At 39.2% G+C, this 18,325-nt stretch overlaps 1 protein-coding gene across 7 annotated transcripts in view; it reads left to right on the forward strand.

The window, feature by feature from the left end:
• The first annotated feature begins 3,546 nt into the window (after nt 1-3,546).
• Nucleotides 3,547-18,325, forward strand: part of LOC6586587 — a 51,283-nt gene continuing 36,504 nt past the window's right edge. For 2 of the 7 annotated variants that reach the window (XM_015160426.3, XM_044009586.1), the window contains exons 1-2: nt 3,552-3,754; nt 7,664-7,807. In XM_015160426.3, the coding sequence (XP_015015912.2) occupies nt 7,804-7,807 (4 nt within the window). In that variant the 5' untranslated portion in view covers nt 3,552-3,754; nt 7,664-7,803. Of the gene's footprint in view, nt 3,755-7,663; nt 7,808-18,325 lie in introns of all 7 variants that reach the window. The other 5 variants (XM_015160425.3, XM_015160424.3, XM_044009587.1 and 2 more) reach the window with 5 other exon arrangements.

The raw sequence follows: 18,325 nt of genomic DNA on the forward strand, positions 1-18,325 counted from the left end.
CGGCAAAAGATTTTTCCTGCATTATCTGCCAAAGCAAACACAAAAGGCGGTGGGAGACAGAGTTTTTGGCAATTTGTAACATTTTGCTCATTACACACACAATGGAGCGACGTATGTGTGTGAGAACTTCCGTTTGCATAAAAATGGCGCCGACTAAGGCGAACAAAATAAAGTAAAATAAAATGGAAAATGGAATAAAAAACAGGAAAGAAAATCTAATAAAACATGTTAAAAAAACGAGGAGTAGACAAGTGAAGTGGCATTAAGTAAGAGTCTATGTATGTGTAGTTGTGTGTGTGTGTGTGTGTGTGTGTGTGTGTGTGTGTGTGTGTGTGTGTGTGTGTGTGTGTGTGTGTGTGTGTGTGTGTGTGTGTGTGTGTGTGTAGATGGTGGTAACTGCAAAAACACACAGAGCGTGTTTAACGAGCCATTTGCCGTTTTTGGCGCTGAACCTGCTAATTGAATTAGAGGCGCTGCAGGATGTAGAATGTGAGCAACAGCAGAAAGGAGCAGGAGTTGTAGCAGGAGCAGCAGCAGAAAGGAGCTGAAACAGTAGCAGTTGAGGCAGCACGAGCAACAAAGCTGCGGGCGGCGGTTGGCCACTAAACGCTTTGGCATGCCGCATGCCATGGGGCTTAGAGTTTTGCCCGCAGGATTCAATTAAGTGTAAGTGCGCCCACACACACACACACACATACACACATATACACATCACACATTCACACACCCACTCAAACACACCCGAGCAGCATATCAAAGGCGATAATAAATTCAAGTGTGAGTCTTTAGCTGCCACTTGTGCTGCGTTGCGTCTAATGAGCAACTTGGCTAAGATAGCAAAACTTGTCCTCAACGCTCAACAAATAGAGCCAAAGAGCTAAAGCTCCTTGACTGCGCCACTTGCAACAACAAGCTGGCAAGCGAACTGTGGCCATAAAACTGCGAACGTGCTGCAAATTGGCCAAGCAAAAAGCACAAATGATTGAAGCATAAAAGAAGTTGATGGGTTATTCGACTGACCTAACTGCGAGGAAGCAATATGATTATAATATATTTTATTGGAAATTACAATAAAATAAGTAATCAAATGACTATGACTAGAAAATACTCTGTATCTTATGTAGAGCAGCAGACGGACAGCTAGATTGTAGTGCTCATACACAAATACTTTATGTGTTATGCCACGCCTTCTTTCGCCTGTTATATATATTTCTCATTTTAAATGACAATATTCCAAATTCTAATCACAATTGATTAAACAAATTCAATTCTTTACACATTAATATAGTTCCATCATTCCAAACTGCTCATAATATGTTTACAACAAATTTTGTAATCGAGCTATTAATTTTTAATGCAAAATCAATTTTAGGCATACAAAACACATTTCGATTGAGGCTACAACAAATTTATGATTATAAAAGACGTCAAAATGACGGATATTTTTAGTAAAGAGCGTGGACTATAAGTAGCTGGCACATGCACATACACACACTCTCACACACCCACACGCACATACATCCATACACACTGTCACTGTCACTGTCATTGGCTGTCAACTGTGACTCGACTGTCATTCATCATTGATAAAAAATCAATGTGAAACGCCTCCCTCCACACGACATATGTAGTGCCACGCCCCAGTGTATCAATTGTCGTTTATTTTTACATTTTATTGTTTATTATGTGCCACTGTGCGTGTAGCTGGACATTTCAGCCGGCGGCAGAATAAAATTCAGCTGAAATGCAATTAAATTCAATGAACTTATTCGCACTGCATTCAAGTTTTAATTAGTTATTAGGAATGTTGGTAATCGAATGATTTATTTCAGTTAATGCCAACTGCAATTGCCAAATGCCAACTCTGATTTCAATTTCTGTTTCAGTTGCAGCATTGCAACATTTTTGCTTTCGAGCAAAAAAAAAAAAAAAAAAAAAAAAGTTTTTTCATCATCTGTTCGAATGGAATTTATCAACGAAAAAGTCACAAATTGAAAAATTGAAAATTGTTTGGCCAAGCAAACTGCTCAACAGGAGCTTGGCCAGAAAATTGAGGCTATTTCATTATTAAATTCCAAAAGTGCTTCAAGGCGCCGGCACAGTGACCCGTATCATGAGAGTAGAAAAATTGGTCGGTAGGGAGGAATGGGCTTAAGCAGGGGCCGGGTGCTGAGCGGGGTAAGCTGACATTTGGCTTTGGCTCGTTGACTTTTTCGTCAAAAGCTGAAAATCAACTACAAGAGAACTTTTAGGGAATGAACAACTAACAGATACGCCGCAAATTGCAGTGTTTATACATGTGTGAAGATAAAGATGTTAGAGTAGTCGAAGATGTACAATAGATTGTAGATGTGAGTCGATATTTTGATTATATTACTTCAGTTCTTAAACATTATTAACTCTGGAGCTCTAAAACTCTCTCTGAAGCTCTTTGAGTCAAGTCTAGAGTTTTATAAGTCGTCAGCATGATTTTCAACTAATTCTATAGGTCTCTTCAGCTCTCGAAGCATTTCGTTAGTTCTTGATGTTCGTAGTTCTGGATAGCTATTTTAAGTTTCCTATCTATGTATCATATATCTAAGAGTTAACAATTGTTGACGCCTTCAGCTCGCTCATCATCATCAATCTAGCCTATCTACTACGCTATATCATTCTAACTTTCATATTACTATAGATCTCATTTCATCACAGCCGAAGTCTACATTCCATACTCTACTTTTTCTAACTTTCATAAACTCTTCTCACATTCCCATATACCCCATTTCGAAAATGTTTGCCAGCAAGAGTACAAGAAAAATAAAAACACTGTGAAAAAGTGAGTTGAAACCAATCAGCGTAAAAATTGTTGTCGACCCACACAACAGCAGCAAAAGGACACACGCAGCTCACACGTGTGACTCCCACTCTCTGTGTATGTGTGTGTGTGTGTGTGTGTGTGTGGGAGCGAGTGCCATGGTCTGCTTTGTTCAATTTCTGTAAATTGAGTCGTAATTCTGTGCAGTGTCTTGGCTCACGCTTCAGGCTTTTCAATGGGCGTCAAGTGCATTGAGGCGGATTTGAAATAAAAATGGAATTGCCAAAGATATAAATAAAAATATAAAAATATATTACAAGATTCGTATATCCCTTATATATTATAGGAGAGCAGCAAAAGTGCATTAATTTTAATGCAGAGCTTGTCTAAGTTGTAGCTGGGCTAACAACTTGTCGCAGCACGTGGCGTATGCGTAATTTTATTTACACTGCCTAGCATACTCGAGGGCGGCACCAAAACAATGTAAACAACAAAGATGTGTGCGAGAGGCCGAGGAGCAGGCAGCAACAGTGTGACGTGAACTGTGACAGTGGAGCACAAGTGTCGAGGCAAGGCACAAATCTTCTATGGAAAATTGCGCCTGCGCCGCTGTGGAAAACTGTTACCAGTATTTTCGCTGCTGCTACGAGTGCTGGCGCTGCCGCTGCTTTTGCTGCTGCTGCTGCTGCTGACGCTGCTGTTGCCACAAGCAGCACGCTGGTCACATGCGATGTGGCAGCGTGGCACGAGTTCAGTTTAGTTTTGGCAGCGAACGCTGTGCGACGTTAGCGGCCAATCTCAAAAGACGACGCAGCGCGCGTGTGTGTGTGTGTGTGAGAGAGTGCGTACACGTATGTATGTGTGTGTAGGCGTGTTGTGCTTAGATGAAAGTGAAACAAGTTAACAGTGGAAGCTGTTTAAAGGCAACCAAAAAAGCTCCAACAAAATAGTAACATAAATGTGCGTGTGTATGTGTGTGTGTGTGGCATGCCACACAATGCGCGCTTAAAAAAAATCAATGAAAAAGCGAAAGTGAAAACACGCACACACACTGAGAGACGCACACATAAATACATATTTATAAATACATACACAAATACAGATACAGATACAGCGCACAGCTGCTCTAATACGCACGCACAAGGAGCAAACGAGAGCGGGAGCTGAAGCGAGGGAGAGAGAGATAGAGAGCGTGCAATTCTGCCAACATTTTTGACGTCACGAAATGCTGCGTGTGTGTGTGTGTGCGCGTCTCTAGCTCGCCTATTCATAAAATTAGCTAAACAAATTAACAGCAGCAACAACACCAACAACAACAACAACGTGCAGAAGATGATGAATAATAAAATGTGGCAACAAAAAGGTGTTGCATAACCTGCAGGCGCCGTAAACTAAAAAAAAAAAGAAAAAAGAAAACATTCAGAAAACCTCGTGACTTACATATACAAATGCAGGCAGCTCTCGCTGCATGTCCTTGAACGTTGTGCATCCCATGTGACTGTGTATGTGTGTTCGACTGCGTATGTGTGTGTGTGTTTTAGTGTTACAGTTAACCCTAGCTAACCGTACTGTGCCTTGCCCCCTTTCGACAATTGGCATTGGCACATTTTGTGGCGTGTTTATCTTTTTGCTTTGGCTTGTGGCATCAACAAGGAATTCCACGGCACGCCACAACTTTGACTACAGCTCAGCAGCGCCAGCATGTGGAAGGCAGCTGCCTCCAACTTGTCTAGCTCGCTAGAGCGTAGACCGTAGAGCTCAAGCTGTTTCATACTTTTATGCATGTTGCACACACATTTCAAAGAGGGCTACAAAGGGTTATGAAAAAGGCAGATTTGGTTCGGGGTGAGGTCTGTTCTAAGAGTCTCGTAAATGTTGTGCTGAATATCTGCATATATTGTGATAATTATCAGATTTAAGCTCATCAAAGCAAATCCCATTAGGCTATTAAGCCCTACGGTTAAAATCTACGGTTATCCCATCCTTGAACTTTGAACTTTTTTTTATTCAATACAATCGTAGTTTCGTTCTGTTAGGACCATGTTCAATTTTGTGTACAAAAAAGAATTAAATGTTTTGCTTTTGTTAAATTTTTGTTAATTGTTATTGTTAATGGCTAAGCATTCGAATTCCGCGAATTTGGGGGCTTAAATAATATAGAAAAGTTCTAACTGACAAAAAAATTAAACCTAACAATTCTATATACGTTAATCGGGCAAATTAAAGTTTAAAATAATTTATAAATATATTTGAAATAATATCAATATTATAATTTCATTCTTGAAATTGGCATTTAAGCAACTAAAGTAATACAAATTCTAATTTTTTTTTAAATTAAACACACAAATCAAATCACCGTCAAAATTGGTCAACTATGAATTTAATTTAAGTCTTAACTTTTATTCAGAGTAATAAAACTTTCCAAAAGAAACCGTATCTTACTTTCTTTATACACACTGAATAAATTTCGCTTGCATCTCTAATTTCATTTAGCATTGAAAGCTTGAGTTTTAAATTTGAAACTAAAATTCAAATGAGACGACTTTAAAACTCATCTCCTTGTGTCTGTCTGTACAAAAAACATTGGCATTCAAAAAAAAAAAAAAAAAAATATCTCCCGTCAAACTTTGAACTACTTTAAGTCAGATGAGAGAAACTTAAAGCTTACAATACAGAATTTAAGTTTTTACATAATGTATTACTTTTTGGCAGACTTATATCTTATTATGTATGCATACAATATATAAATATATACCCTTATATCCACACCAATTACACTTTTTGAGCTCGCTTAGCTTGCACAACGCTCTATCGATTGGGTTTTGAGGCACGCTCGTTTCGAAAGGTTCAAAGGTTGCAGCTGCGTGCGTTTTCAGCTACGCTTTTTTTTTTTTTGCGTAATTGGGTTGCAACTTGCAACGGCCTTGAACTGTTGTGCAACGAACACGCTGACGCACACACACACACACACACACACATCAACAGCAGCTGCTACACATGTTCTGGCCAGCAGCTTCTTGCCACTGTAGTTAGCTCTCTATTCTTTTGGGGCAAAAACATCTTAAAGCTTTCTGCCTTGGACACTTGGCTTATTTATGAGCTTTTGCGCCCGACAAACCCTTTGGGGAGGGTGCACGGTTTGCGGCGGGCATTGGGCTGGTGGGTCGGTTGGACGGCGGAGAGAGGCGTGGCACAGGACCATTAAGCAAATTGCCTCGAAATGCTCAAATACTTTAAATTATTGAAATGTGTAGCCGCAGACTTTGCAGCAAAGCGCACAGTTAAAACAAATAATGGCCCTTCAGCGAGAGCAATGCCAATGCCAATGCCACACCCCCACTCCCCCACTGCCCCACTGGTTCGCTGCCTTGGCCCTGAGGGCCTCATAAATCTTGCTTAGCGCCTACAATTTTTGCTAGCTGCCCTTTTTATGGTCGCCCTCTTCTAGTTGTTGTGTCTTTCTAATATTTGCGGCGGGTCAGAGCCAAAAGCTGACTGTGTTAAAGCCCCCACACCCAAGCTCTCGGCACTCTTCCTTCACAACTCTTCCACAAAGAGCCCAAAAGGTTGCTGTGTTCAGAGCAACATTTCTTATGTGGCATTTTAATTATTTTAAATGTTGCAAATAGAAACTCGGCAAAACAAGAATTCATTTTTTTCTTTCTTGCTATCTAATTTACTTTGCTCGTTAGACCCGAACAAAAAGGTTCCGAAAGCAATCAAAATTGTTTACTCAAACGTGGCCCAGTTTTTGTCTATTTTTACTATGCATATATTTATAATAATAAATTGGCCAAAAGATAATTTATGCTTGCATAAATATATATTCATTATTAATCACTTTGAATGCAGGCTCAACGCAGTTTTTGGTCTTTTCACATTGTTATAAAAAATAATTAATGAGTTCATAAAAGTTTAATCAAGCCTAAAGAAAATAATTAAAAGTCACAAAAAAAGCTGGGCAGATAAAATTGCTCATTTAAATTATTTGCGGTGCGAGAACAAGAATAAAATTAATTATCAAACAAACATTTTTTAATACAGATTAATTGAATGTTAAATAATAATGAAAAATTAAATTCAATACAAAACGATCGGACATAAAAGAAGTAATTATACCACATAGAAAATGAAATAAGATATAAATAAAAATATTTTTAATTTTAAGTTCATTTCAAATTCAATAAGGAATTTAATTAATTCAGACTTTAGTTTAACTCAATGATAATTTATTAGTTTGGTACTTAATATTTATATATTTTCATTTTCACTTCACTAGCTGCTTCGTATTATATTTGTCAGCAACAACTTCTAATATATTCAAATGCTTTGCCTAAATCATTGAGGGATGATCATTCTCACAGCCAATCAAGCACAAATGTGTTGCTTAAGCAAGATTATGCCAAAGCAGCTGCCACTTTATTGCCTGCCCTGTCCTGCCCTGCCCTGCTCCACTCTCTCTCTTTCCATCTTTCGTTGCCCTTATCTCTCGACGACAAACATAAATAATTTACATAACACCAACAACGATGCCAAAAATAACCGAAAAATGTTTGCACAATATGCATAAATACATTAAAATTGTAAATAAATGAACAAAATTAAATTTGCGGGTGTTTGTTGGCATTTTTTTGGTGTAGGCCAGAAAGTATAATCAAATATGCATATGAATGGTAAATCTTTGGCCAGCAATGAAATGTGCAAAGGCTAAATAAATAACGAGTGCAATTACAATAAATATAGCTACTACACAAATAGCTGTATCAATAACTATATATGTATCTGTATCTGTGTCTGTATTTGTATCTGCATTTGCATCTGCATTTGCATCTGCTTCTGTATTAATAACAAGTTTATCAACTATTGCAGTGAGAATACAATAAGTGAAGTTATCGATATACATAAAAGCAGTGATAAACAACAACAATAAACAACAAATTTCGGTGGCCGGCTTAACCATGCGCCACTAGGCGTATACGTAATTATTGTTAAGTGCTTCGCATGGCAAAATGAGTAAGTAAATTGTGCAGTAATCTCAAATTATATATTGCAGCTTTAGGTAGCTCAATAGCTGAGCCGTAGCACTCCTCAAGTGCCTAATTGGAATTGGCTGCTGCTCAATTAATACCTAATTCGATTAAGATTATAAATCAATATTGCGTATACGCAATCCTATGCAAAATTGGCATTAGAACATAGCCAGGCCCAATTGCTCGAGAACAGTTTTTGTCTAAAGTTTACCACAAATATCATTGCAAATCAATTTACTTAAATGCCTTTGAGTGAGATTTAAGACTACTCAACTAGTAGTTACCCTGTAGTCAAGCTCATTTTATAGAATTGCAAGCATCTGTTATTTATATGAGGCATTGTTGATACAGGGTATTACATTTATTTCATCTGTTTGAATTTTTCAGCATATCTTGTCTTATAAATAAACTTTTTATACTCGACAAGTAAAACATTTTATTGACTAACCTCTTCTTCCAGAACTTTGATATATCGCATTTCAAAAGTTTAGCTGAAAATCGATATAAATCGAAACATTTTCTATTAGTATAGTTAGAGATCATTTTTCAGCTAATGAAATATACAAGAAGTCATTGATTGCCTCTAAAATATCAGTTAAGACCTAATATCCTTTCAAAAAACTGTCTGCTAGATCGAAGCTTGATTAATTAATCAGCATTTATCGATCAATAATACTCAAACTATATTTATCTTTACATTAGATTACATCTTAGATCATTATAATCATAAATATTTGTGTCCTTTGAACTCGCTGACTCCTGCATGACTCCAACTCGGCTATTATTAATCTATTAATACAGGGAATCACATGGAGCTACAACTAAGCGCATTAGACTTAAATACTTGACAGGCAACAAGGAACCAGAGCTGGAGCAGCAACAGCATCAACATGAGCAGCAGGAGCAGCAGCAGCAGCAGAACCTGAAGTAGCAGCAACAACTCAAGCAAAACAAAAGTTGAAATGCTGCTTCAAAATGTTGCAAGTAGCAGATAGATATAGAGCAAGATAGCTATAGAGAGAGAGAGAGAGAGGGAGAGAGAGAGAGAGACATTGTAGAGTTGCTGTGGGGGTTGGCAAATAAATGCCTGCTGGCAGAGCTTTTGCCTGTCATGGCTGTCAGTTGGGCAATATGCAGGGCTTTTCATTGATACGCCTGTCTGGCGCTCAATGTTTATTGCATATCAATTAGACAGAAGGCCCTGAGCATCCAACAGCTTCAAATGGCCCCAATTTGTGGCAGCTGCAGGCATTCCAGCTGCCGAGTAGTGGGAGGGTCAGGGATCGAAAAACGAGCACAAAACATGCCAAAGGATTCAAGGATGTGTGCGAGTGCTACTACGACGCTCGCTCTCTCTCTCTCTCTCTCTCTCGGCGACTCGCGCCCTATGTGTTGTATGTGACCTGTCAAAATCCACTTGAGCGCAACATAATTTCCACGCTAAATGAGTTCAAGCAGCAGCCGCCTCTGGCCAAACACTGGCACACCACGCCCACTGACAGATGCCCTTTTACTAACACTTCTACTTCATGTTCTTTTTATACCCTGAACCCATTGAAAATGGGAAATCAGGGTATAATGGTTTTGTGAAAAAGTATGTAACGGGCAGAAGGAGGCGTGGCAGACCCCACAAAGTATATATATTCTTGATCAGCGTGACGAGCTGAGTCGATATAGCCCTGTCCGTCTGTCCGTCCGTCCGTCCGTCCGTCCGTCCGTCCGTCCGTCCGTCCGTCCGTCCGTCCGTATGAGTGCGTCGATCTCAGAAGTTATAAGAGCTAGAGAGCTGAAATTTGGCATGCATACTCGTGAGTACCATACGCAGTACGAGTTTGCTTTATTTTTTCGATAAATCGTCCGATAACTTTTTTATCGAGAATAATCGAAAAATTGATTTTGTTTTTTCAGCCTAATTTGAACATTTTTAGACCTGGAGTCTTCAAATTTGAGTTGTATATAAAGTTAATGGATATAAAGATTTTGTAATTTACAGATTTTGGATACCACGCCCCCTTCGCCCCCAATTTGTAAAAAACGCATTTCAAGTACTAGAGACTTGTGCTTTGGAATGTACACACGTATTCACCATATAATTACGCTCTGAAAGTTTTATTAAGATCGTATGTCTACAAAAGAAATTATTCAACAAAAAAATTCTCATAATATTGCCCACACTGCAGCGCAGCCCAAGCGCAGTCGCTGCTTACTGCGCAGTTAGCAGAGCGCAGGCTTATGCGTGCGTGTGGATGCATGTGTATGTGTGTGTGCATAAAAGTGCAGAATGATTAGAATATCAGCTTAGAGGGTTCAGGGTATCTCCTAGTCGAGCAGTCTCGACTAGAGCCTTCTTACTTGTTCTTTTTCTTCTTCTTCTTCTTCTTCGACTACTACTTCTACTTCTTAGTGTTCAGCTCGCACGTGTGCGCAATTAAAAATGCAGCTTGTGGTTGTCGGCCAAAGTTGCCTTTCACACTTCCACACAAAACGACTTGGCTGTGTCTCTGCTCCAGTGACACAAAAAGCCAGCAGGCTGCAGCTCTCGCTGCAGACGGACGGGGCATGTGGCATGCCGCACACACACACACACACAGCTGTTTTAGCTGCGAACTCTGCAAAAGCATTCATTTGGAGCACAAATTTTGCTGTTTTCGTAATTAAATTAATGCCCGGTCTGGCAAATTGCATTGCATTCGGCATCACGCGGCGTATACGCAATTTGTGTTCTCTTCTCTTCTTTTGAAAAGTGTAAAAGACAGAAATCAACGACAATGTGCCACAACAAATGGCACAAAGTAATAGCAGCAGCAACAGCAAAAACAACAGCAAAGACAAGATGATTAAGAACAGTGTATGATATACTACAAGATACCCTGTAGATTATTAGATACTTTTCGATTTCTTCTTTGTTAATTACAAGGCAACATTTTTTTTAACTTGAAATAAATAACAGTTATCATATCACATGCCTACTGTATGCCCTTGCATAATAAGTACAGGGTATTTTTGCATATAAATATATATCTATCTATATATAGAACTCGACGCAAGAGCGGCATCCAAATCCCTGACCTGATTTAGCAGCTTCTTCAGCTGGCAGCTGCTCCGCTTTTCTTTTATTTTTTTTTTTCATTTTACTTCAGCCGCTGTCCCTCTTTTGCTGCTGATGCTGCCGCTGCTACTGCATTGGCTTTTGCTTTCGTTTCCGTTTTTAGTTACCTTCCTGCTGTTTTTCTTCCTGTGCGCCATTTACTTTTTTCCCTCAGTTTTGTATGCAAACTTTCCATTTTTATTTATATTTCGCCAAAAATGTCGCCTGCCTGTCTGGCTAGCTAGAAAAGCATGTGGCTTGCAGCTGCCTCGTTTTCCACTGCTCTTCGCTCTCTGCATCTCTTCACTTTCTCTGTGTCAGTGTCTCTCTCTCTCTCTCCCTCTAGCTTACAAATAGTATTAGGACGTGCCCAAGTAACTGGCCGTGTCCTAAAATGCCAGCCTCAAATCTATTTTTAAGAATTTGCAGAATTCGCTGTGAAAGTCAAAGTGCTTAGGATTAGCTAGACTATGATATACCCTAACTATTATATTTTATTATAGCACGTTACATCTGCTCATCAAACTTAAGTTCGTAGGCAGAAATATGACTCAAATTGTGCTCCGAAATTAATTTTACAACTTTTTTCAATTCATTATCCCATTAGCATTCCAAACCAAAGAAACTAAAGAAACTATAGCAAATTTGATTACCATACTTTTATAGGATATTTATAGCAACAGCACATCGCATAGCTCTTTAAATATTATTCATGTTTTTATTTTGGTTATTTTCTGCTTCGCCGAGTGCAAGATCAGCCCAGTTTCAGGGACTGCACCATAAACATAAACTCGCATTATGCTCGACCAAATAAAACAGCAGCCAAATGACACGTACAACTGTTGGCAGTATATAGCAAGGGTGTGTGTGTGTGTGTGTGAGTAATGGAGAGAGAAGAAGATAGATAGAGGGGGCCACTACAGAGCGTACTTGTGCACATTTTGTGCAATTTACTGCGACTTTTGCTTTTGGCTGTTTTGTTTTATTTCGTTGCCTTTTCAGGGCATCGATTTTGTCGCTGACAATTTCTTTTTTTTTTTTTTTGCTTTGTTTTATTTGTTTGCCTCTCTGCATAAAAGGGAATTGTGTCAATGAAATTGTTGCCAACAGTTTTCTCATTCGCAATTTTTTGTTGCTTTTGTTGTTGTTGTTATCTTCCAGTTAAAGCCGGCAAATTACTCGAACAATGCAGCATTGCAAGTGCAGCACTTTAAAGCCATCAAGTTGGCAAATTAAAAAGTTAATGAGTCGTTGTTTTAATTAAAAACAAAGACAAGAGAAAACTTAATTATGGAAGAACGTAATGAAATACCCTAACTATGTATTCGAAGAAAGGCAATAGAGAAAAAAAATGTTAATAATTATAGAGAATGCTAAAAATTTGACTTAAGATTCTTTGAGATTATTGTTTACTATTTTAGATACTCATTGAATATTTAATAATATAAATGTAAAATAGCCAACACCAATAAATCGTCTATTTTAAAACGCTTTCCAACACTTTTCAGAAATTAAAGCACTTTTTTAAAACACTTTCCAATAATGTTTAGCATTATAGTAAGACAAATTTGATTATATATTTGTGTAATATCCAACATACCAACAACTAGCAAAAGCGTAGCTGAAAGTCGTTTCGTTGCTCATGCTCGTTGGCCCACACGTCGTATGAGTAATAACATGTCAGGCTGTCTGTCTGTGCGTCTGTCCGCTGTCTGTCTGTCTGTTTATTTGTCTCTCCAATTGTTTACTTACCACACAGAGTGGGTCACAACTGTTTATGTAAATTTTATGCGTTCGCCGTTGCTCAATAAAATGCAATTGCAAATTTATACAAATATCGTGAAATTATTATTGTGCTTAAATCAACGAGTCCTGCGCTATGCTGTCAGCCACGTTCCCCATTTAATTGTTATGTTGTGTATGAAATATGACAAGCGTAGGCAAATAACAACCAACTTCAATTCTCCTCTACAGTCTCTCTCTCTCTCGCTCTTTCTCTCTCTTTATCTCTCTCTCGCTCTCTCCTGTCCTCACTGTATGTCCTTTCTGGCATTATGTGCTCATTTTGCTTGTACCTCGGCGTACGTGAGGATTTCATTTCGATTGTGTGCTTGCAACAATGGGACGAACTTAATGGGCAACAATTCTTTGGTATTCTTATTCTTATACGCATATCCTATTATCCTGCCACACACATACATATATGTATATACATATCCTGTAGTTGGCATTCCTTTACTTGGCACGTTTGTAATAAGTTTGTAATAATCAGGCCTGGTTGCCTGGCTGCCTTTGCTGGCACACAGCTGCCTTTTGTCTCTCAGCCGCCAGCTACAGCTCCAACTCCAGCTCCAGCTATAGCCTTATCCTTGTAGAGTCCTTCCTTTGGCGCAGTTGTGCAGCAAATAAACAAGTTTTGCGCTCGCTCTTTCTCTCTGCGCTCTTTGGAGTCTCATTGGATTTTATAGCCAAACGCAATTTACTTTTATTTATGGTTACATTCACTTTAACAACAACAACAACAACAACACCAACATGAAAATGCATTTTCTCTCGACTTACAACTCTATTTATTCGCCTTTCAAAAAATAAACTGCTCTGTGAGTTAAAATCGAAATTGCGCAAATTCCATAAATTAAATGCAAAACAAAAATAAATAAATAAAATAAGAAAAAAGAAATACGCAAATACGTATCTTGAAAAATTGCATTTAAATTGTAGAAAAATGCAAACGCTGCAGCTATTGAGCTGTTAAGAGAGAGAGAGAGAGAGCGGTCGGACGCAAAGTGCACAGTGCGAGAGCAACAGTCGCTTGTTGAACTCATTTCGAAGTCATAAACTTGGTCACATTCAAATTAAAATTCAACTTTTGCACACGCCTCGAGTGGCAACAGATGCCGCCGGGAGTACTTGCTGCTTCACTACTACCAGCAGCTCCTGTTCCTGGGCAGGAAGCAGCGCCTGACAAGGCTCGAACTGTTTTTAATGAGCTGCTCGAATAGAGTTGAGCGCGTGACACGACTTCTGGTTGCCATAAAACAATTGCTACGAATATATCTTGAATGTATATGAGAAGAGAGTCGAGTCTCTTATATACCATATCTCACTTAGATCATCAATTTCTTGAATTTTAAAGTCATACAGCCATACTTGTACAGATAATTTATCATAAAGTTGGAAACTGTTTACTCACTTTAAAAGTTCTTCTGCCTGTTCAAAAACCTGAATATGGATTATCACATACTAAGCCCGAGTAAAGCACGCACTTATCTCTAAGCAGAGTCCAAGAGCAGACACCAGCACATACATTCGCACTCACCCACCTACACACCTTCTTTAGCCCATACAATTTATGACTTGCCAAAAATATTTTTGACATATCGCGAAAAAAAACAAACGAAATGCAACACCTTCAGCTTTTGCTTCCGCTTCAACCCTACCTCCAGCAGCTGCAACTCTGCAGTTCCGCTCAAGAGCTCAGCTGCTTAACAGCTTCTTGCTGTGACTGCTGTTTAGAGAATACTCCTAGGGGTTAGTCAACCCACTCGAAAGCAAGAAGAGCCACCGCAGCCGCCTCGATTTGGGTCAGCTGCTAGCAAAATGAGCTGGCCTCTCGATACCGATAATGGCCAATCCAAAATCGATTCAGGCCAAATCGCTTGCACTTTTCCACACACACACACACACTAACATTCATCTAAGCAGCCTCTGCCTACTTTTAATGCAGGCTCGAAAAAACGTATGCAAATGCTTATTTTATGGCCACAATTTTTGCGTGTGTTGCAGCATGTTATGTGTTGTTCTCTCTCTCTATGTGTGTGTGTGTGTGCTGAATCTGTGTCAACTGCCACGCCTCGGCTCCCAACCCCTGGCCATCTACCAGTTGCATGTTGTTGCGGTGCCTGTTGTTGCATGTTGCGTTGACATTTCTAGTATTTTTTTGCTTTTTTGCCTAGCTGACATTTTATATATTACAGTAATTCCTCTATTGTGCACCTGTCCCCTCCCAGCCTTTTTAAGCCTCTTTAAAGTCTGTGCCCTGATTTAATAGTCCAGCATTTTGTTTTGGCCTGCAATATTCTGCATAGTTAGTTCCCTAACAGAGCAGATCAGATCGCTTAATGACTGACCATTTTATGGTTCATTATGCACGAGTATAGACTGTACTGTATGGCTGGCACGTGAACAACACTTTTTGTGTGCCGCTGTAATGAATTCTTGGAATTCAAATTTGTTTTGCTTGCTCGCAAATTCCTCGTTGTATATTATATCTAGTGCATTTCCATGTAAAATGTAAGTTTAATTTTGGTAGGAGATAATCTTAGGAATTTAAATTCCAAGCAGCCTAAGCAACATCGACGATGAACAGGAATTCTTTAAGTAGAAGGCGTTTGAAATGCTTAAAGAACTTTGATTATTTTTAAAAACTTTCGAATAATAAGTAAAAGTATTCTAGCTGGAAGTGCCCGACTAAGAGATACCCTTGCGCAAGATATATTAGGATATATACAGTCATTGCATTACTATACTTGCCTAAAGACTTAAAACTGATCTAAGTCTCTTCTGACAGATTCTCTTGCTCGGCTTAAAAATCTTTTAACCTATGAATTTATATTGCATACACAACTTAAAGCTTAAATAAAATCTTAGCTTAAATTACGTTCGTTATTTTCACTCAGACATAGTCACACTCTCCCCCCATCCTTCATTAATTATAATTACTATTAAAATTATTTTCCAAATATTTCTCAAATATTTCTCCCTGCTGCTCCCACCTGCCCCACCTGTACTACAATGATTTCCAACCACATGCTTAGCACTCATTATCATCGCTGAGCAGCTCCTATGAATGGCTTTGAACCGCGCTGAAATAGTTGTTAAAAAACATGACGCATGTTAAGTGCGCGAACAAAGCGCACCAAAGCAGCTGCAACAAAAGGAAAGCTAAAAGGGAAAATATGGAAAATAGAAAATGTAAAACCGCAATCAACATATGCGAACTCTAAAGTGGAGCAAACCGAGGCGCCAAGCGTCAGCTTTGCCAGCTTTGCCAGCTTTACCAGCTTTAAGGCTCGCCTCAGCGCCTCAAAGGTAGAAAATGCCACTTGAGCTCGCGGCATTTTGCTGAAACAAAGGCAGAAAGAGAAAAAATTGCATTCAAACGATCTAAAAAGGAAAAGTAAGTGTGTTATGCTGTATATTGGCAGACTAGAAGATACCCTGTGTAATGGGAAGAGAGACAGATTTTTGTGGAATTTTAGTATACATCTTTATCTTATCCAGTTTTATAAAGTCTTGAAGACTTGCATATAGAATTTGATTTTATTAGTAGTATATCTTGTAATAAGAGTGATATGGAGTATCTAATTATGGAGGGTCTATACAATTACATAAATATCGAATTTGGCCAAACTAGACTATATTTAATCAAAACTAGCAATCAAAATTTATAAATTTTTTTGTTAATCGAGGAAAGTCTTGCTCTTTTCTAACACTAAAGCCTAGCGGGCTTCCTTCGAAGGTGCTACTACATAAATATTGATACACAACAATCGATAGGCAGGCAGCAGTTCCTGCCCAACTCTTTTTTTATATATCTCCACACTTATACGTTCTCAAGGGGTACACAAAAAAGGCAACAAACAGGCGTGGCAAAAGAGCTGCAACACTTGAAGCCCAACGCATTCGATTGCATTGCAGTGCAGCGTGTGTGCGTATGCAGACAGAAAAAGGATGCCAAAGTGTGCTAAAGGATGCGAGTTGCAAGTCGTAGCCGCCTGGCTCGATGATTGACTTTCATTTGAAGCGCTGGGCAAAAACTCATTAGAGACGCTGCGTAAATAGCTGCCAGCCAAACTCAAGCATCAGGGATACCAAATTGCAAATTTATTAAATGCGTTCAGAGCGAGAGAGAGACAAAGAGAGAGAGAGAGAAGAGTATTTAAGAGAGAGTAGTAGTCGAACGACAAGTGTGCACTTAGCACTTGAATTCAATTGCTTGTTGATATTTTAGCAAAAGTTATCAACGCATATTCCAGCTGAACAGTCAGCCCACTTGCAGGACATTTAAAGCTGGGCTAACATTTTCATTCTATTAAAAAGTTGCCAAGTGGCTGCAAAAGTGCAATGCCAAGCCCATTAGCTGTGCTATCTAGATGTGGGGTGTACGAGTCTGCGAACGTACGTATGTGTGTGTGTATCTGTGCGTGTGTATGTGTTCGTTCATGTCTCGTAAGCAACTTCCTGTGCAGCAGCATTAGCAACACTTAAGGACACTTTTGCCGGCTACTGGAAACAGGAAGCACAGAGCAAGCAAAACTCATGCCAGCAGCCCGCACAAACTAAAGATCCTCCTCTCTCTCTCTCTTCATCTCAGCCCGCCCCTAGCTAGAATTCTACATTAAGTTAATTTGCAACGTGCACAGCAAGCAAAAACTAAGTAGCAGCTGTAGGGGCAGGCAGAGGCAGAGCCAGGGGAGGAGGTGGCAGCTCCCAGTGCAGCAGCGGGTAGGTGGCTGGGTAGCTGGGTGTCTGGCTTGTGTCATCGATGAGCTAATTTAACGCTGATTTACGATGATTGGCAGTGCAGTCACGGAAGGATAGCCAAAGGATAGACAACACAGGATACGCCCACTGATTGAGCCATCCACAATGCGAGTTTCTGTGCAGCGCACGCGATGACCTTAAAAGTCACTGCAATTCAATTGACACTTTCCTCACTAACCAACCAAGGAGATGTCCTTTGTACGTCCTATACGGCCATAAAAGGCTTCGTTCATTAGTCCAAAGGCAAGGGTTTCACATTACACGAGCCTCTACTTAAGCTGGGTATCTAATTTATCTGTGTGTCTGTGTGTGTGCGGTTGAGTACAGCAAACCACAAAAGCAGAACAGTTGGAGAGAGTGAGCGAGGTGGAATGGGAGAGAATGGCAGAGGCCTGGACTGTACCAAATTACAATTTAATGACAAATGATTCACAATGTTGCTCAACTCCCAGCATTGTAAATAAGTCCCAGTTTGCGGCTCTACGGCTCTTTAATGGATCATTTTTGGTTTAATTAATAGTAAAATAACTTTGTACATGCTGCGCTTTACAACTCCATCCGTAGCTGACTTATGAGTAAAGATGATAAATGAAGACTTATAGTCTTAATAAAAAGTTAATGCTCAGATCTTTCCTTAGTCATTGATAACTTTATTTAATATATATCTTTACTAAATCTCTATCGCAATTTTATACGAAATTTCACATTTATATTTATATAAATATTTCATTTCATCACCATCATTTAATCTGAACCATGCAACAGCTTTCATTCTCTCCCCTCTCTTAGCTGCATTAATTTTTGTTTTATTTGTGGTTCACTCAACCAATTGACCTGGCTTTCAAAATAAACACAATTGTTGTCTTC

This window comes from Drosophila mojavensis, unplaced genomic scaffold (assembly GCF_018153725.1).
Source record: "Drosophila mojavensis isolate 15081-1352.22 unplaced genomic scaffold, ASM1815372v1 contig_74, whole genome shotgun sequence".
Classification (NCBI taxonomy): Eukaryota; Metazoa; Arthropoda; class Insecta; order Diptera; family Drosophilidae; genus Drosophila; species Drosophila mojavensis.